Genomic DNA, 20,973 nt, shown 5'->3' on the forward strand with positions numbered 1-20,973 from the left:
TCTACCGATGGCGTAGACAAACGCCATATAAATCCCATGTCCAGGATCGCCGTGTACTTGTCTGGTGTTGGTTCCAACGCATGTAGCTTGAATTTTTCTACCAACTTAGATTTTTGCACTTTTTTCATGGTGCCGTTGATATTGAATATTGGCAGACATTCATCTGTGACTCGGTACGACATTATCTCTGACAAGGTGAAATTTTCGGTGTCATTTTCAGCAAGTGAGACAACTGCTGCCATCGCTCTGTTCTCCATTGCGTCTGACTTCATGATGCGCTCGCCAGTCTTGACTGAAGGTGGGTTGCTGAAGTTCCGTCTCAAATTCCTGTGAATGGTTGCATGGAAAGGTTTGTTGCTGCTGAACATTCTGTCTTCACAGAATGCCTTCAAGCATTTCTCGCCATCGGTGTGGACCGATTCAAAATCTTGAATGAGGTCATCAGAAGCTACCATTCCAGACTGTAGTGACTTCAAGACCTTGTTTTCTTCATTGAAAGGGTCACAGCCGAATTCAGTGATGCAGTTGTTAATATCTTGTACAGCTTGTTCGTCTTCCTTCATGCGAGTGGGAGCATTTTCACTGTGATGTCGTTTTGATTCTGATGTGCTGGCAAGATCATGCAGTGAGGATCGGACTCTATTAACATTGTTAGCATTTCGGGAATGTGACAGCAGCATCTTTTCGTTCTTCAAAATTTTGAGCCAGCCAGCTTTCATCTTTGAACCCTTGTTCATTGTCATCTCGATCCAGAGATCCAATGGCAAACATGAGTAAGGCTTTCCCGACATGGATTGAGCAAATAAGCCATCTCGCATGTATTGTGCTACATCCTCTGGGAGGGATTCCATTTCCAGCCAATACTCAACCAACCACCGTCCATATTTATCGTTGTCATAAATCTGGATCCATGGTAGCATTAAACGTAATGTCGACTTGAATTGTTCCCAGTTCTGGATTCTCAACGCATGCAGATTCATCATCAATATTTCAGTCATCTCCATAAATGTGATCCAGTACTTTGCCATTGAACCACCGGACTCCTCAATTCTATTGAACTCATCTGCCACCAATGAAATAACCTCTTGGTTGGCTTCCAGAAGTGCATAACATTCCTGCCGTTCTTCTGCTGTTGAGGAAGGATTCCGCAGGACAGTCAAGTGAGCTTCAAGTTCATCTGAGATGCTTCCCCCATTCTGTAGTGACTGTTGTATGATTCTTCTCAGCAGAGTTTCATACATCAATCGGAGACATCGTATGCTCCTCTTGTAGTGTTTGCCCCGTAATGCCTGGTCCACAGACCCTTCTGCAATAACATCTGCCGCAACGAGGATGTCAGACAAGCCAGACCCGTGAAAACGCTTATTCATGGCAGAAATGTAAGACATGTGAATATGAAATGGGCCCATAGAAGGCAACACGACACTGAATTTATCAGGGTGTTCGTATCTCATTTGCACTATCAAGGCATACACTGGTTGATCTCCTACCAACTGGATGAAGGGCATGTTCTTTTTGCCTGCTGCATCAACCATCCGGCACATTATTTCGTGCACTACAGATTTTCCAGGAGGATTTGGAAAAGTCAAGAAGTAATACGGCTTGCTTTTGACAACATGCGGCTGAACTGTTGACTGGAAACCTGCAAATCCCCCAACTGTTTGACTGCATGGTGCAGGTGGTGTATGAGTCTCATCTAGACGTGCCATGGCATGAATGAGTCCTCGCTGCCTCTGGACTTTAGTATCTGAAGGAGTAATGTCAACACCTGTTCGCATACTTGGAGCTCCACGCTGGACAGTCTTGTAAGGATGGACTTTATGCTGATCGATGCAAAGATGCTTCATTTCTTTAGACTTGGGAATTGTTAATTCTGGGGCCGATTCCTCTGGAGCATGAACCAAATCAAGTGGCTGGACAAACATAACATTTGTACGGTGTGAAGTGTTCGCGCCAGTTAGTGTGTCCTCAGAAAAGTCATCATTGTCCATTACTGCTGTCCCTGGCATACCCAGTGCAAGCTCCTCTGGACATGCTTTGTTCTGCTCAATATCGTACTTGGCCCAAGCATCATAGAGATGTAGCACGTCTTTGTAGCTGATCCCAATTGAGAATTTTTTCAATAACTCGACAAGTTCCCGGCTTCTGGTTAGTCCGTGTATCATAACAGACAACCTTGTTCCAAATGAAGTTCGTTTGCCTGTCATATATGAAGAGAGCAAGGCAGTCAAAGCGATAACTGCAGAGTCGTCATCCTCCATATCAAGGTCACGCTGAGGTTTTGAAGACTTTAGACGGGAAATGAGCTGTTTCAGTAGGCTGCTTGTTTCGTCCTCATTGAGTAAATCGTCAATGTGAGGTGGCCAGATCATTGGCGATACTTTTGCTGCTTCAGCTCTAATTCGTTGCGCTACAATTGAGACGAGTTGGTCATCAGTTGCACCTAGGCAATTTACAGCAGCTTCTATGTATGTTCCACCAGCTGACGTGTCAAAAACCATTGAGCTCTTGTTTTTTGTAACTCTTTCGTGGAAACCAATTTGGTCGCTGAATTCCGTTTGGAGCATAGATTTTATTGTGCTAGACTTCACAGTGTTCACAGTCATGCCAAAGTTCACCAGCATTTGCGTGTAGTCTTGTAGAAGGCTCTGTAGTGTTCAGAGTTCATGTCTTTCAAAAATTACAGTGCGCACATGTTTGAAAAACATTTGACGTACTTCTGCCAGTCGTACATTGTGCATGTGCAAATGTTGATCATTATAATCATGGACTTTGATGTATTTCGTCCAACATGACCGATGGTAGCGGATCTCTGTGGCAAATGGATCTGACGTGGAATCAATCAGTGTCAAAATGCGATCCCGCATATTCTCGTCGTCCAGATGGACTGTGTGACCTTTGAAGACATGCCATGCATCCATTTGTTGCATGATGTGCCACTTGTCCCGTCCAGGGTGTTTCAGGTCTTCTCCCTTCATACACCAAATACACAAATGTTTGTCTTGTATAATACCGGTTTGTGATCGTGATTGTCTCTGAGCGCAAGATGATCCAGGTGCTTCGTCAGCTACATCATCGCTGCGAGAGATTTCTGTTTCAAAACATTTCTTTTGTCGCTTTAGTGCCTGCTCCAATTTATAGTTACTGGCCAGTTGAACTTTACACAGTTTGTGGAAATATATTCCAGCTGGTCCATTGTGCCATGGCACTGCATCAAAGACTTGACCGTATTTGTCCAATCCTCTCCATCGTTCTGCTTGTTGTTGGAGATGCTGCCAGGCTTCTGGGCTTAAGCTACTCTTTTCCTCATCACAATGCTTATGACAGAGGATACACTCACTGGAGCTTGATAGTCCTGGAGGCTGGTCCTCATCTTCACTCTTTCTCTTCTTTCCTTGAATGGGTGGTGTCGCCATGGTATACTCTGCAATGAAAAATAAAACCTATTACTTACTGTACATACCGTACATCAGACAGCATGATATGAATGATGTTAATACTTAACTGAACTTAAATATTGAACAGGACAGATCTTTATCTCTTAAAGAAAGGGACTTAACTAATATTTTAACTATTATTAGTTGAATATACTTAACTGTAATGCCTTGATCCATTGTCCACCCTGGTACTCCCTGGAAATTAATACTAACAACTACCTGTGAACAAATACCTGTGAAACTTAATCAAACCATCTTGTAGATAAGGCAGCAATCTTGGTTCGTTACCTGCTCAAAAAGTCATTCATAGTAACAATAAGGTTATAAATGAAAACACTAGTCATGTAAAACTGTATTTAGACGCCAGCGATGAATCTATGGTATGCACAATTATGAACATATACAATACATGTTTTTTTGCAGCGGCCATCTTGGATTTTGGTCAACATTAATCATTTAATATCATTTTAAGTCACAATATCACTTGACTGATGTAAGATGCAAGATCTGGGCCCAGAAAAACCCACATATGGACACCCAATATGTATATGTAGCATTCACGTAGGCGGAAATATGCCCGATTTCGCGGTTTTGGCGGACATCTTGGATTTTGTCCTCTGGCCGAGTTAGCCCGCATTTTAAAAAAAGATACCCAAGCTTATTTTTTTATATATATTTTTATCTTTCAAAATCAACCTTCAAACCTTGATCACGGGAAAATGGTCACGAACTCTATTGGGAGCTCCCCTACTATATGAATTCTAAAACAACATATAACTTTATCTTATTTGCAAAACTCAAAATAGTTATTTACCTTAATTAAGTAAGAAGCATATTTACTTGAAAGTAATTGATAGCTTTTCTGACTATCTGGATCATCATTTGGGCTCTGTTCTTCATAGATGCTTGGACCCTTTCTGCCATGAACCTTTCCAAACAGTGGGTCCACAACCACGGCCGTCGGTATAGACCAGCATATCAACAACCTCATATGTGTCCATGCAGTCAGTTAACCCAACCTCACTATTCAAACTTTCTTCTTATAGCTTTACCTACAAATGTGTACCTTTCTTGCCTTTCCAATTTCGTACAAATGTGTGGATTATGAGCAAAGAACCTATAGTGGGGCAACTTAGCATAACAATTGTGCATTTTGTGAGGAAAGCACCAAATTTGGCACACGAGTAGACTATCATATTGTGAAAAGATCTGGATATTGGGCCATCTCAGATTCAGAGATTTGATTTTTGCAAGATTTCGATTCGATTGGGATCGAAGAGAACACCTTCTTCATCTTCTGTACAGTGAAGTTGCCAGCCCTGAATTCTCTGGCTACATCTAGGTGCTTCATTGGGAGTGCAACCGTGTCCCTCAGGTGAACAGGGACCCACCTGGCATAGTGTGTGTGGTCTAAGGCATGGAACCATGGGACCAGTTCCGTCAGGGCATCAAGGTACATCGTGAATGAAGCCTGCCGCAGAGAACGCATGTAGACCAGCACCAACATCTCTAGTTCCAGCACAGTTGCCCAGTATAGTCTACTTGCCAGCAATGTGAACCCGGAAATGTTGAGTACCCCAAAGTTTTAAGTTAGAAATGTACAGTATGGGTCCCCAGCACTTAGAAACTGCCGGATGCTAACTTGCATATGTTGGGCAATTAGCAAAATTAGCATTAATAGCATTAACCCTATCAAACATAGGCCTGGGACACTGAAATTTCTGTTTCGCTCTATTGCTCCACTTTTATTCACAGGTATTAGAGGTAACAAAGGCAAGTACCATACCAAACGAGAATAATATGACTATGGGTAAATAATATCCTCAAAATTAAAACACAAGTATACCCAAAATTATCAGAGCTGAAAAATATGTGCACTAGTTACACAACATAAAACTTCCATCAAGAAAGAGCGTCTTGCACTTCTACTACTCTGCACTGTTATAAAGCATATCCTCATCATGAAACTCATCCTCATCATCTTCATCTTCTTCTCCTGACTCTACATTCTTGTCATATTGCTCTTCTTGCTGTGAGTGTGTGAGTGTGTTGCAACATGTACTATCAGAGCCTTTGCAGAAGCAGTAGCTGGTACAGGCCAGGCCTGCAGCTACGCAGCTGCACTTTGCTGTTAAACAGGGCTTTAACCCAGCTTTGCAGCTACAGCTGATCATTTCCAACACGGCAGGAGGAGCAACGGGGCTTGCATCCAGGATGGGCATGATGACTTCCTCTCCCTTCTCGCCTTCCTTCTTATTCCATCCAAACTCTGTTATGTCCACAGCTGGTGGGTCAGGGCAGTCTGCTGCTTTCCAAAGCATCACCTGTAGATGGGCACGCCGTCCATGGAGGAGAGCGTTGCGCTCTGTAGGAGGCAGTGTCTTCAGTGCTGGGGGGGTTTTGCGCTTTCGGTAGATGTCATATCTGGCGACGTTCAGAGATGCCGACTCCCTCTCATTGTACAGAGCCAGGAAGAAACCACTCACTGCCTCTGTAATCTGTAAATCAGTAGCTCCCTCCTCTCCGATGAAGTGAAGCAGGTCACCAGGTACTACTCTCATGGCCTTGAGTGCGGACACCTTCCCTTTCCCCGCGGGATAGGAGGTGGTGTCACATCCGGAGAGAGCATGCATAGCCAGGATGGAGCGACACTGCTCACCGAGATTCTCTACTGTCGAATTGATGTTGAGAATAGTGCCATCCCATCTCTCCATCTGCAGGTTACATGTGATACCCACCTTCCAGCACCAATAGACCATGAGTACGAAAACATCAGTGTCGTCGCTGAGAATGCGGACAGTTTCAGCTCCGCGACTGGCTGCATCCAACATGTATGAGATGAGGGAGACGTCAGCCTCGTCATGAGTGACAATACTGTCTGCTTTGCTGACCATCTTGATGTGATCTCCTTGCTGTGTGTGCACAAGGTACTGCATGTCGCGCAGATGCCAAGTGATCCATCTTGCATAGTGGTGATGACCGGCAGCAAAGAAATAGGGCAGCATCTCTTCAAGGCAGTGTTGTTGCAGCATCCAATCACCCTCTCTTTCTGCTCACCAGAACCTGTGAGCTATTAGGGTAGGGGTGATGAAACAATCCACCCATAGCCGGCCTGTGGGGTGCTCTCTGGCTTTCTCCAGGAATGCCGTTATCTGCTCGTGAGTCTTCTCTCCCTCCTCTAAGAAGTCATGAAGAAGAGCAGACACAACCATACGGAAGGCTCGCATAGCCTTGGGCCAGGCCTTCCCGTTGAAGATGGATTTCAGGCCTCCAAATGATGCACCAACTAGCTCCTCCACACCTGTTGAATTCATCAGTTGTCCGATTGAGCCGATGAATGACATGAGAGTATGCATCATCCCAGGTCTGAGAACCACTGATGACCATTGCTGCAGATCACTCCACTTGATCAGGCAAGCGATCACCTACAGCTGCATGTCAAACGTGATATGACTGTGGCTCATGCCAAGCTGCCTCAGTGATGTGTCGAAGTAGGCAATGGTACTGAGCACTGTATCAGGGTGGGCAGGGGGCGAGTCAAGCAGTGGCTTTTACACGGCTTTTACATCCCTTTTTTCACATGAAATTTTGATCGCAGGAAATTTTTATAAGAAGACTCATGGAAAGCATATCTGTCTAAGTGTATTATGTCCAAATTTCATACAGATCCTTCAAATAGTTTGCTCACACGAAGCATTCAAACGGAGCAATAGAGCGAAACAGAAATTTCAGTGTCCCAGGCCTATGTTTCATAGGGTTAATGCTATTAATGCTAATTTTGCTAATTGCCCAACATATGCAAATTAGCATCCGGCAGTTTCTAAGTGCTGGGGACCCATACTGTACATTTCTAACTTAAAACGTTGGGGTACTCAACATTACCGGGTTCACAAGAGGGCTCTATAGGCTTGGCAAGTAGACTAGTACTGAAAGTTGGGAATGTCTTCTCCTCTCTGGTGAAACCAGTCTTCGAACTCAGGCAGGTCTTCTGCATCATCAGCATATGTCATACAGTGGCGTTCATACGCACGGTGTTGCAGGATGTGCAGTGCCGCTGCAGTGATTTGATGAGCTCTTCTTGTGCGGGTGACGTGGGCAGCTCGCAGGAAGGAGTCGGCCGTCCCTGGCGTTGCAATCTCAGCTTGCAAATCTGCAAAATCTGCAAATCTTGCAAAAATCAAATCTCTGAATCTGAGATGGCCCAATATCCAGATCTTTTCATAATATGATAGTCTACTAGTGTGCCAAATTTGGTGCTTGATATACTGAGTTCAGAAAGTAAACCCAAGTCAAGAAAAAAAAATATTCCATATTAAATGCCAAGTCTGTATATATATATATACACACAACAACAACAACATGCATTTTAAGGCCATTTTCCCTGCTAAAGCGGGGGTTAGTTATATATATATATATATATATATATATACAGTATATATATATATATATATATATATGTATATAGAGGTTTATCTAGTTCTATCAAGCAAGTCGTGGCCGACTTCTGGTGTCATTCGTGATCAGATTTCTACAAATATCCGTTTTCTGCACTGCTTTCCGAAGCTTTGGCATATACAGCTTGGTTACAGCATTTACCCCATTCATCCAGCACATACAAGATCTGCCTCTTCCTCTTCGTCCCTAAACCATACCCAGCATGGTTGACTTCTGCAGACTTTAGTTTTCTGCACACAGGATGTGTCCAAAGTATGACAGTTTCTGTCTCTCCATACTCAGTTCTTGCAGTAGCTTCTTGTTTAGTGTTCAGGATTTTCATCAGACATATCAGGATCTCTTGATGTGCCTTTGGTTTTCATCTCTCTTCTTCTGTCTCTAATTAGCTCACCTGGAGCGAAGTTCAGGGGAGCTTATGCAATGGCGCGTTGTCCATCCGTCAGTCCATCAGTCCATTATCATCAGTCCGTAAACACTTGAAACTTCTTCTCCGAAACCGCTGATGGGATTGCGACCAAATTTGGTACAAATGATCATTGTTGTGTTGTGACGAAAGTTTGTTCACGGTATAACAAAATTGAGGTCTAAGGAGGTTTACCGGGGGTCAAAGTAGATCCAGGTTTGACCCCCCAAAATAGGAATTTGCTTTTTCTTCTGAAATTACACACACTATTTCGATGAAATTTCACCACAACCTTCATCACCCGGGATGTACCAAAGTTTGTTCACAACATTTAAAAAATCCCCCCTTTTAGAAGTTTATGAGGGGGGTTGCCCCCCAAAATCAGTGTTTGCTTCCTTCTCAGAAACTACACATGCAACTACACATGCAACTCCCCTCCCCCTCCCCCTTTCCCCCTTCCCCCCTCCCCCTCCCCCCTCCCCCCTCCGGCCCCTCCCCCTCCGCTCCCCCCTCCCCCCTTCCCCCCTCCCCTCCGTCCTCCCCTCCCCCTCTCCCCCCTTCCACCCCTCCCACCCCCTCCCATCCCTCACCCTCCCCACCCCCCCTCTTCTCCCCTCTCCCCCTCCCCCTCCCACTCTTCTCCCCTCCCCCCCCCGTTCCCCTCCCCTCCCCTCCCCCCACCCCTCCCCTCCCCCGCCCGGCAATGCCGGGTACTTCTGCTAGTATATATATATATATTGTTGCGGTTTTGAGTTTTTGCAATAAAGGTTAATTTCCCCCTCATAGTTTAGTCACACTACAACACGTAGCCTCGCGATAGTTCAGTTATGTCTTAGTAAATGTAAGTATAGTCCTTTTCCTGTGTTAGTTTTGCGTTGAGTAGAATAATGAGTTAGGTCCTTCCATTGCTTATGCCGCCTCGATACTGTCGTTTTTGGTGCAAATTAACATGAGGCAGGCCTGATAGGTTGAGGCAGGCCGAAGGAAGGCGGAGGAGAAGCCGACGGTAAGCACGAGCCGCCAATCAGGGCTCGAAGGGAGTGGCTTAGCACTGCGTCAAAAGGCGTGGTTAGAACATTCGATGCGTACTAAGGGCGTGGCAATAAAACCCTTTGCGCAAAGCCCCCACCCCAGTTATGGGAGGCGCTTGTGAGTGTTGAACAAGTTATGGGGACAGGCGCTTGAGAGTGAACAAGTTATGGGAGAGGCGCTTGTGAGTGTTGAATCAGTTATGGGAGAGGCGCTTGTGAGTGTTGAACAAGTTATGGGAGAGGCGCTTGAGAGTGAACAAGTTATGGGAGAGGCGCTTGAGAGTTGAACCAGTTCTGAGGAGAGGTGCGCTGAAAGAAGCCAAACGAGTTTCGAAGGGAGAGGCGCTTGAACAAGTTTGAATGCTCGGTTGAGCTTGAGGAAAACCCTCTGTTGAGTTACGCGAGTGAAAGCGCGCCGCTGATTAATAGTGCTGTGAGGAACCACCGAGCCGTGCGAGAGACGCGTATATTTTCCCGCCTGCCTGCTCTGCCTTTGTTCGAGAGACGCACTGCAAGGATCCCTCCCGCCGCCTGCTTGCCTTCATCGAGGGACGTGCTGTGACCGGGGAGGGCCACGCAAGGCGAAGCTGTTCCTGAACGACCAAGCCGGCGTGTTCAGCGCGTGAACACCATCCTTCCTTCATCTCCTCCCTGTGATTGTGAACGGGCCCGTGTCTGGGGATAAGCTAAGACTGTTTAAGTGCCTGCCCTGTGTCTCTCTCTTTTCTACCGAACCATTGTACATAACAGTGTAAATAATAATTAAACGTGTTCTTCCTTTGATTCTACCGCTTTTGTGTTTTTCCATCATTGACTTAGCGTGGTACGAATTATCGCTCTAATCGGGTTCCAATACCAGGTAACTGCATGGACCACATGGTACGTCATCCGCTCGGACGTACTGAAATTACACATGGTTCGTGCGAGGCTTGATCCCCGCTTCCACGGTGGCGTAGGTACTTCGGTACGTGCGAGAATTGTCCCGGAACCCTACCCTGCGTCTGCCCGGGAGGGGCGACTCAAGTCTCACGGTTGCGACGACCCAAAGAGGACAAGGGGCTTAATCTCCCCTTGGTAAGGGCAGGAGGGTCGCGCGGAAACCGTAACAATATATATATATATATAACTTCATAAATAAACTTCCTCGTAAGGTAGTTGTTGTAGTTGTAGATTAAATCCAGTGTTTCTGGGTGTCCTACCAGACCCCTTAGTAACGAGGTTCCTTTTTTTCATCGGAATGATTAACAATCATTTTTAGAAAATATAATTTGAATGAAATAGATTTTTACAATAAAAAATTCACGAGATTGAAATGTATTGACAGTAAACACCATGATAATGTAATGAGTGAAAGGTGATGAAAAAAGTACAACATTTTTGATTTGTTTCAGCCAACACAAATAAATTGCCTCTTCCTTGAGCTATTTTATTAATTACAATGACACAGTAAAGAGTACAGCTCCTCCAGGCTGAACAGTTTGTTTTGTATCCCACTGATAAAGACCAGATCTGGATTTGGAGATGAACAAAAATCGAATCTGGTTGTTCTTGTTACCTGACCAACTGATCCACAAAGTTTTGACATAACTCGTCCACAACGTTTTGGACCTATCTCTCAATTGTGAAGAACCACTTTTTAAAATCCTAGTATCCATATCGGGATCTTCCCCCAAATCTAACCATTTCGGCCTTCGTATACACCAAACCAAATTTTGTCCAAATCTAGCGTAGGTAATTAGAAAATTATAATATCTGGATCCGGATTCGGATCTTCACCAAAATCGAATCAATTCGTTATTGGCACACACCCAACATGTCCATCAAATTTTGTCCAAATCCATCCAGAACTTTTTGAGATATCCTGCTCACAGACAGACAGACAGATAGACATAGTGAAACCATAACCTCCATTCCAATTTCGATGGCGTTGGTAATTAGAAAATTCTAATATCAGGATTCGCATCTTCACCAAAATCGAATCAATTCGTCATTGGCACACACCCAACATGTCCATCAAATTTTGTCCAAATCCATCCAAAACTTGTTGAGATATCCTGCTCACAGACAGACAGACAGAGAGACAGAGTGAAAACATAACCTCCATTCCAATTTCGATAGCGTTGGTAATTAGAAAATTCTAATATCAGGATTCGGATCTTCACCAAAATCGAATCAATTCGTCATTGGCACACACCCAACATGTCCATCAAATTTTGTCAAAATCCATACAGAACTTTTTGAGTTATCCTGCTCACAGTTAGATAAACAAGGGTGAAAACATAACCTTGTACCAGTTTCGGTGATGGAGGTAATCAGCTGTTTTGCTATTTATCCTTCTCGGTAAGGATTCCTCTTTCTCAAAATCTCGAGAAATATATTGTTGCGGGTTTGAGAACCCACACAGGTAACATCATAAAAGGTTAAAGGTTGCACCCCATAGATAAGCCATATGCAACACGTAGGTCACCTTAGGACGGTAGTTATTTCTTAGTATGTGTTTAGGATAAGGCCATTCCCAATAGTTGCATCTGCGTTGTGTAAAACAAATAAGAGTAGGCCCCGTTCGTCCATTTTGCAGCCTCCCTCCAAGCGACGCCATTAAGCGCTGCCCTGTCTGTACTCCATCGCCATCGCAGTTTGTTACGCGTTGGGCCGGCAGCGTTAGCTGCCAGTGGCTCGCTCGAACCAGCCCAAAAGCCACGAGGTAAGGCCCGAAAAGGCGGCGGAGCGCAAGGGTGGGGGTGTGGCCACGTCAAGCAGCCATCAAGGCGGAGCCGGTAAGCCCGCACCAGCCAACCAGGGCTGAGGCGACATCGCCTGACAGGGTGTGGCTGGACATTCCAGAGGGTTCGCTGGGCGTGGTAATATAACCCCTTCGCACGAGGCCCCCACCTCAGTTATGAGGATGGATGCAACGGGATTGATTGAGCTCGAGTTATGAGGGGAGGACTGAACAGAGTTGTTATGAGGGGAGAAGCGCTCGTTGAACAGAGTTTGAGTTGAGGCTTGGTTCATGTGAGTTACGAGAGAGAGAGAGAGACGCGCGGTGACAAGCCTTACAAAGGACTGGCGCAGAGCGCGCATTGCAGAGGACTGCAGCGTGAGAAGGACGTTGGTGAAAGGTGCTTGGATCGATCATAACAATACCGGGAGCGCGTATAAAGGTGCCAGTACAAGTATTACGTACGATATATAATCGCCACGTACCGATCCCCCGATATATAATTGTCCGCGTCGCGCCTACGCCACGGGGAGAGCTGCCGGCCGTCTTCCACCATCTGCACGGTACGAGTCGGGGACCGGACGAGCTGTGGACCCTTGGACCCTCAACACCACCATCTAGAAACCCCGTGTGAGTGAGTCTGAGAGTGAACGGGCCCGTGTCCAGGGAATAAGTTAAGACTGTTATTAAGGCTGCCCTGTGTATCTGCTTCTTCCTCTTCATTGTACATTCTTTCTTTTCCTTCCTCTTCTTATTTGTACAAAGTGTAATAAATTCCTTGTTCTTCCTGGTTTCCTCTCAATTCGACCGTATCAGTCTTTTCCTCAATTGGGTAAGCGTGGCACGATTAAGAACCGCTCCAATCGGGTTTAGTACCTGTTAACGGCCCGAATCGCGGCTCGCTTCGCTCGGCGTTTCCACCTGATATCTGTGATTCGGGTGGGAGTTATTTCCTCGTTTCCGGTCAGCGTTAGTACTTAGGTAATAGGACTAATTTGACCAACAACCCTATTTAATGCTGCCCGGGAAGGACGTTATAGCTCCCGGGATCGCGTCGTCAGATAAAGGACAAGGGGATTAATCCCCCCTTGATAAGGGGAAGGCCGACGTTTGGAGATCCGCAACAATTGGTAGTCAGGAGTGGGGATTTGGAACCTGGGTAGAAATTTTTTTAGACCAAATTTTGGACACCAATTGTGCATATTGGCCGCAACAATTAGTGTCGGGGAGTGGAATTGGACCCGAAGTGCGCCTAACGCACTCCAAATTACGAGCGGCCAAAATTTTATTAACACCTAAATTAAATCGTGCCATGGATAGCCAAGGCGGTCAGATGCCGGTGGGGGTAGAAATAAATGAGGAGGAGTTAGAATTAATAAAGGACCCCCGGGAAGAATTGGGACAATTGGGAGAAATGGAAGAGGAAATTGAAGAGGGTGCAGCAGTAGGGGTTGCAGGCGAACAAAATGGCGGCGCCTCGCACATGGCGACGAGGGCCGCGCCCGCTGCGCAAATGGTGGTGGTCGACATGCAAGCCTTCATGGCGCAATTCATGGCGGAAATTAAAAAAGAGAATGACAGTATTGACAAAATGGCTAATCTAATGGAAGAAATGAAGGCTCAGGGTGAGCGAGTGGGAAGCCAAATTGGGGGATTGAGTAAGGAGATGGGAGAAATGAGGGCCGATAGGGAGCGAATGGAAAACAGAATGGGGGAGCAATTGGGAAACCACATTTAAAAAAATATGGGGAGAACATAGACCGCAGGTCGAGCGGGAAAGGTACATTGGTATGCGACGGGGTAGCGCGGCTTGAGGAACGCGGGGAAAGCGAGGCTGAGCAAGGCACAGTCATGTGGACTGGTATAGAAATCGCAACACTGAGTGTGGAAAACCCGACGGCCGCTGAATTAGAAAATTTTATTTTATTAGCACCGGCGGTCGTCGAGGAAAAAGAAATTGAAATAAAATAAATAGTTAAAGTCGGGGTTAAGGAGACGGCAGAAGGAGAAATCAAATCGGAGGAAAAGCTGGAAATTGTGCAAAGTCTGTGTTCGCATCATGATGCCGTACTTCCTAACCAAATAAAGAGTTTGCAGTTGGTGCAGGAGAGAAGAATCCCAAAGGTGAGTCGGGCTGTGTATGGAGCGAAAAGGTTTGGCACGAAAGTGTTTGGCGCGAAAGGATTTTTCGCGCGCTTGGGATCCCGACATCACCCGGGCGCTTGTGGAAGGTCCGTGGTGCGCTGTGTGAAAGGAAATGACGCGCGTGTGAGGAAAAGGTGTGCGCCGAAGCGCGAGTGTGATACAGAGTGTGGAAGTGAGAGTGAGTGCACAACAGAGTGTATGTGTGAGGAGTGTGACACGGAGTGTGAGATGGGTGAAGAGAGTGTGCGAGGATGCACACCAGGGCATGTTGGAGTGTGCGGGGATGCACACCGGAGCGGGTGAGTGGGTGTATGCAAGAGTGCATGCCCGTGAGTGTTACGGAGTACGTAACGGAGGAGTGTGCGCAAGAATGTGCACGAGAGGAGTGCGTAATGGAGTGTGTGGAAGGAATGAGTGCGCCTGAGTGGTGTGCACCTGAGTGTGGAACGAAAGAGTGTGCACAAGAGCGTGCGGTGGCAGAATTAACGAAATGTGTGGGATGTATGGGAGGCGTTGGAGCGCCGCGTTTTGTGAGGGTAGAAGGGGTCGCGTGTGGATGTGAGAATGCGATCCAAGCATCGACACAGACCGGGGCAGCATTCAGGCCGACGGATAGCCGACGCGAGCTCTCGGGGCGTGGTGCACTTTCTGTGCTGCGGGGACCGGCGGGGATCATTGCTGCGGCGCTCTCGCAAGGAGCGCCATGCACGATTCGTGCCGGGCCCCGCCCTGTATGGTCGGTGCCACGCCTTCGCGGGCAAGGCGATCGGCATGATTCCGGGGGAGGTCGGCGAGGTCGGACCTTCGCCCCCTGGCGGGCGCGGTGTTCCGACCGGGGGAGGTTGGGTCATCGTGGCGGAGACCGAAAGGCTCCGCACAGAGATGGCGCCTGGAACCTCGGTCCGAGTATGCCTCCTCCCCAGAATCGAAAATGCCGGACGGACCCAACTAACAGGAGACAGACCACCAGTATGCATTGCTCGGTTTTTCGAAGCCGAGCTGTGACGAAAATGTATTACGGCGCACCGAGAGGCTCGAGAGTAGTGGACTGGAATAGCGATAGTGTTGGTGATGGTAGCCGGTGTAGAGGGATGGTAGCTCTACCATCCCTCCGTTGGGGAGAGGAGCAGTAGATTTATGGGGTTTGGCAGTATGAACTAGCCAGGGCGGGCTAGGATAATTGATAGGGATTTAGAAGTGACTTTAAGAGACTTGAGATTTAAGTAGAGACATTGTACAAGTAGTGGGGACGTAGGGAGATTAGTTGGATGATAATGACGAGGGATGTGCTTCGTGTAGAGGGATGACAGGGAAAGCACTAGTATTCGAGGGGAGTAGAGTGTTAGATTATGCTGTGTGTGTGAGCTTGAGGATGCGCTTTAGGCGCAAAAGGGGCATTGTGAATGAGATTCTTGGTGGTGACTGTGACCAAATGAGGCAATGCTCGAGAATGATGTGTGTGTGTGTGAAAGTGTATGAGTAGAGTATGGTGGGCAAGTGTAAGTGTATTGAGTGATTGGCTTGCATGGGGTGCAAGTGAGCATACTGAGTGGTGTGGAATAAATGGTGTGGAGTAAATGGTGTGTGGAGTGAGTAGTGTGGAATGAGTGGTGTGGAGTGCATGGTGCGAAGGAGTGGATGGGGGAAGATGGACCCCTTCACGAATACCCGGGGAGGGTAGTTTAAAGTTAGGCAGAGGGAGTAGGTAAATTTGTTGGATATTGACATCTGTGGTGCGTGTAGTAGTAAAGAAGTGCTTTGAGGGGGTGCAAAAGTTAGTGGAATGGCTGGGCGTGTGAGCCTGTTAGTGAGTATGGTTAAATGAGCACTCCGCCACTGGTAGACTGCCGGCCAGGTGAGGCCGCAGGTAGGCTCTGGGAGCCAGGTAGTGTTCAGTTCAAGTAGAGTTCAGCGGGGCCCGAGGATCCGAGGAGAAGACCTGGGTAGCCCAATGCCAGAGGGGGCATTAGTGGGGTGAGAGAGCCAGGAGGGCCTTCCCCAAGTTAGGGTAGTCGCAGGAGCTAGGCAAGCTCGGGTGGCGACTTCAGTGGCGGAGGTGCGCAGGTAGGTAGACCTGCTGGTAGAGCCACACGACCCAGCCCCGAAATTGTGCGAAGGCACAGTATGGAAAAAATGTGGGAGTGAGACCCCAAATTGGGAGGCACCACAGGATGGTCAATGGGAATTGGTTTTTAGAACCACATAGTGTAAAGAGGCCAATTGGATTGGCAGGGCAAGACCCCGAGTAGAGTAAAGAGTTAATGTCAATTAGAAGGATAGTTAGGATCAGAATCTCTTCGCACCATCCACATCCACTCACCGAGGTGATAGGACTCCACACCGGGTTTTGCAAATGATTTGGAATGAAAGACGCATCATGACATGGGTGAGACATTGTATGTAATTCCATCCCTTCCTTCTTGGGAGGGATTGGGGACGAATTTGGATTAGAGGAAGATATGGGAGACGAGATGGTAGAGACGAATTTGTAAATTGTGTAAATACGGGGATGGGCAAGGGTAGAGTAGGCGACATGGGGGGTTTCATACGAGTAGGGACGAGCTTTCTCCGCTCGCTCTCCCGCGCCCCTCATGTCGCATTGCCTTGTTATGACGTGTACCCTTGCGCCCTTGCCCCCGCTAACCTCTGCTTTGTCTTCCTCCCCAATCATGGACCCATGGTCGTTTGGTTGAGGGGAGTGTGCAGGTGCCCTGAGTTGTGCGGCTGCACTCTTGCACTGCACCCTGCTGCCTGCTGCCTGCTGCCTGCACCGGTACACCATATGGACCACACGTTCTGTGGCCTGGCACCTTTGCTGGAGCAGACCATTGCTGCCAGCAGCATCTTGCTTGCGGACCACTGTTTTAAGTGGCGCACATGCCAAGCAGTCGGACCACCTACGCTGGCCCTGCTGGCCAAATAAAAAGCGGACATGATTTGTGCCCTTTTTTATTAATTAATCTTTGGTGTGCCCGGACAAAAAGATGGTAAACTTTAACGATGGCACACCGAAGATCCATGAAGCCAGAAGCAAGAAGATACAACGGCCCAGCAGTCAAGCACAAGGCGTCACCCAGGATTTTGGAATGTTTTTGTGCATTTTTGGTGATGGTGCTTTTTGTGCATTTTGTTTATTTTTGGTGCATATGGGTGTATGGTGTATTGGTGCAGTGCATTGCATTTGGTGTTTCCTCTTCTCAAACATCCTTCTTTCTACCACAAAAGACAGGTCCTGGGTTGTAGCTTTGTAAATAATTAGTTAGTGTCTTGTAAATAACATGTTCCCCACCGGTTTTATGTGTAGTTTGAAAATAATTCCGGATTTCGGTTAATTGTGGGCGTGAGTCAGTTAAGCAGTACACAACGCAGCAGGTGGGACATATCTCGTGTTTAAAACGGTCGCACTCAGGGTAGTAGGTTAAAAGTAGAGGGTAACCACACCTAAGTGTCACACTAATTTAAAAGGTAGTCCTGACCCAGGTATCGAAGCCGGCCGTCCTCACTGCTATGTGGGTCGGCTCGGGGATGAGCCTGGCGAAAGGAGGGGTGCAGTGTTGCGGTTTTGAGAACCCACACAGGTAACATCATTAAAGGTTAAAGGTTGCACCCCATAGATAGGCCATATGCAACACGTAGGTCACCTTAGGACAGTAGTTATTTCTTAGTATGTGTTTAGGATAAGGCCATTCCCAATAGTTGCATCTGCGTTGTGTAAAACAAATAAGAGTAGGCCCCATTCGTCCATTTTGCAGCCTCCCTCCAAGCGATGCCATTAAGCGTTGCCCTGTCTGTACTCCATCGCCCTCGCAGTTTGTTATGCGTTGGGCCGGTAGCGTTAGCTGCCAGTTGCTCGCTCGAACCAGCCCAAAAGCCACGAGGTAAGGCCCGAAAAGGGGGCGGAGCGCAAGGGTGGGGGTGTGGCCACGTCAAGCAGGCATCAAGGCGGAGCCAGTAAGCCCTCACCAGCCAACCAGGGCTGAGGCGACATCGCCTGACAGGGTGTGGCTGGACATTCCAGAGGGTTCGCTGGGCGTGGTAATATAACCCCTTCGCGCGAGGCCCCCACCTCAGTTATGAGGACGGACGCAATGGGATTGATTGAGCTCGAGTTATAAGGGGAGGACTGAACAGGGTTGAGTTATGAGGGGAGAAGCGCTCGTTGAACAGAGTTTGAGTTGAGGCTTGGTTCGTGTGAGAGTTACGAGAGAGAGAGAGATGCGCGCCGCGCGGTGACAAGCCTTACAAAGGACTGGCGCGCGGCGTGCATTGCAGAGGACTGCAGCGTGAGAAGGACGTTGGTGAAAGGCGCTTGGATCGATCATAACAATACCGGGAGCACGTATAAAGGCGCCAGTACAAGTATTATGTACGATATATAATCGCCACGTACCGATCCCCCGATATATAATTGTCCGCGTCGCGCCTACGCCACGGGGAGAGCTGCCGGCCGTCTTCCACCATCTGCACGGTACGAGTCGGGGACCGGACGAGCTGTGGACCCTTGGACCCTCAACACCACCATCCACAAACCCCGTGTGAGTGAATCTGAGAGTGAACGGGCCCGTGTCCAGGGAATAAGTTAAGACTGTTATTAAGGCTGCCCTGTGTATCTGCTTCTTCCTCTTCATTGTACATTCTTTCTTTTCCTTCCTCTTCTTATTTGTACAAAGTGTAATAAATTCCTTGTTCTTCCTGGTTTCCTCTCAATTCGACCGTATCAGTCTTTTCCTCAATTGGGTAAGCGTGGCACGATTAAGAACCGCTCGAATCGGGTTTAGTACCTGTTAACGGCCCGAATAGCGGCTCGCTTCGCTTGGCGTGTCCACCTGATATCCGTGATTCGGGCGGGAGTTATTTCCTCGTTTCCGGTCAGCGTTAGTACTTAGGTAATAGGACTAATTCGACCAACAACCCTATTTAACGCTGCCCGGGAAGGACGTTATTATAGCCCCCGGGATCGCGTCGGTCAGATAAAGGACAAGGGGATTAATCCCCCCTTGATAAGGGGAAGGCCGACCTTTGGAGATCCGCAACAATATAAAGACAACAAATATAAATAATCTACAACACTTTTAAATGACGTAAATTTCACGTTTGTTTGCCAGAATTGAAAACGTGCTCTCGGTATCTGGAAATCCCACGGGGTCCCCGGATAGGTAAGTAATGGGGAAACGTGCCGAAGAGGACCGCATGGAGCCGCAAATTGTTATCCTCACTGAAAACCTCCAAGGAAGGAGAAGGTTTAGCAGATGAGAGTGGAGCTCAGGCAAAAAGACCGGAAGACTTCGCACCTCACCTGATAATCTTCATTGTCGCTGCTAAGCACCTCCTCCATGACAGGTGTCTCGTCGGAGTCCGTGAGCGGCTGGTCCATGTCGTCGTTTCTTTGGCCGAAGAGCTTCCAGTGATGGCTGAACAGAGACATGGTGTCGCAGTTGGCGGCCGAGTCCGTCTTTCGTTTCCGTGTTTACTTCCTCATAGTCATACGAAACCCGAGGGGGACCACCGTGCTGTCTGCAGAAGGCTCCAAATAAAACTCGAAATCTGTTCAGTTTCACGACCTGTTGTCTATCGGAAGTAGCGGCCCCTACTTGTGAATTTTTAATTCAGTGCGCGCGTTGGCCCGGCTCACGGCACGGGATGACAATCCATTGCGCGTTGGCCCGGCTCACGGCACGGATTATAACGTTGCGCGTGTTGGCCCGGCTCACGGCACGGATTCAAACAGTGCGCGCGTTGGCCCGGCTCACGGCACGGATTAATAACCCAGCTCGCGTTGGCCCAGCTCACGGCGCGGGATTATAACAGTGCGCGCGTTAGCCCGGCTCACGGCACTGGATTATAACAGTGCGCGTTGGCCCGGCTCACGGCACTGGATTATAACAGTGCGCGTTGGCCCGGCTCATGGCACGGGATTATAACAATGCGCGCGTTGGCCCGCCTCACGGTACTGGATGATAACCAGCACGCGTTGGCCCGGCTCACGGTACTGGATGATAACCAGCGCGCGTTGGCCCGGCTCATGGCACGGGATTATAACAATGCGCGCGTTGGCCCGCCTCACGGTACTGGATGATAACCAGCGCGCGTTGGCCCGGCTCATGGCACGGGATTATAACAATGCGCGCGTTGGCCCGCCTCACGGTACTGGATGATAACCAGCGCGCGTTGGCCCGCCTCACGGCACTGGATGATAACCAGCGCGCGTTGGCCCGGCTCACGACACGGGATTATAACAGTGCGCGCGTTGGCCCGGCTCACGGCACGGGATGATAACCCAGCACGCGTTGGCCCGCCTCACGGTACTGGATGATAACCAGCGCGCGTTGGCCCGGCTCATGGCACGGGATTATAACAATGCGCGCGTTGGCCCGCCTCACGGTACTGGATGATAACCAGCGCGCGTTGGCCCGGCTCACGGCACGGGATTTAATAACAGTGCGCGCGTTAGCCCGGCTCACGGCACTGAATGATACCAGCGCGCGTTGGCCCGCCTCACGGCACTGGATGATAACCAGCGCGCGTTGGCCCGGCTCACGACACGGGATTATAACAGTGCGCGCGTTGGCCCGGCTCACGGCACGGGATGATAACCCAGCACGCGTTGGCCCGGCTCACGGCACGGATTTATAACCCGGCTCACGGCGCGGGATTATAACAGTGTGCGCGTTGGCCCGGCTCACGGCACGGGATGATAACCCAGCACGCGTTGGCCCGGCTCACGGCACGGATTTATAACCCGGCTCACGGCGCGGGATTATAACAGTGTGCGCGTTGGCC

At 48.4% G+C, this 20,973-nt stretch overlaps 1 protein-coding gene across 2 annotated transcripts in view; it reads right to left on the minus strand.

Annotated features, from left to right (window-relative positions):
• The window catches only part of LOC137425845 (endothelin-converting enzyme 1), a 106,236-nt gene extending 86,423 nt beyond the window's left edge, over positions 1 to 19,813 (minus strand). The window contains exon 1 of one of the 2 annotated variants that reach the window (XR_013623056.1): positions 19,490 to 19,774. Coding sequence is in view for 1 of the 2 variants with exons in the window: in XM_078775699.1 (XP_078631825.1) it covers positions 19,490 to 19,618 (129 nt within the window). In the remaining variant the exon portion in view is untranslated. Of the gene's footprint in view, positions 1 to 19,489 lie in introns of both variants that reach the window. The other variant, XM_078775699.1, reaches the window with a different exon arrangement.
• Positions 19,814 to 20,973: the final 1,160 nt, after the last annotated feature.

This window comes from Myxine glutinosa, chromosome 4 (genome assembly GCF_964187855.1).
Source record: "Myxine glutinosa chromosome 4, kmMyxGlut1.1, whole genome shotgun sequence".
NCBI lineage: Eukaryota > Metazoa > Chordata > Myxini > Myxiniformes > Myxinidae > Myxine > Myxine glutinosa.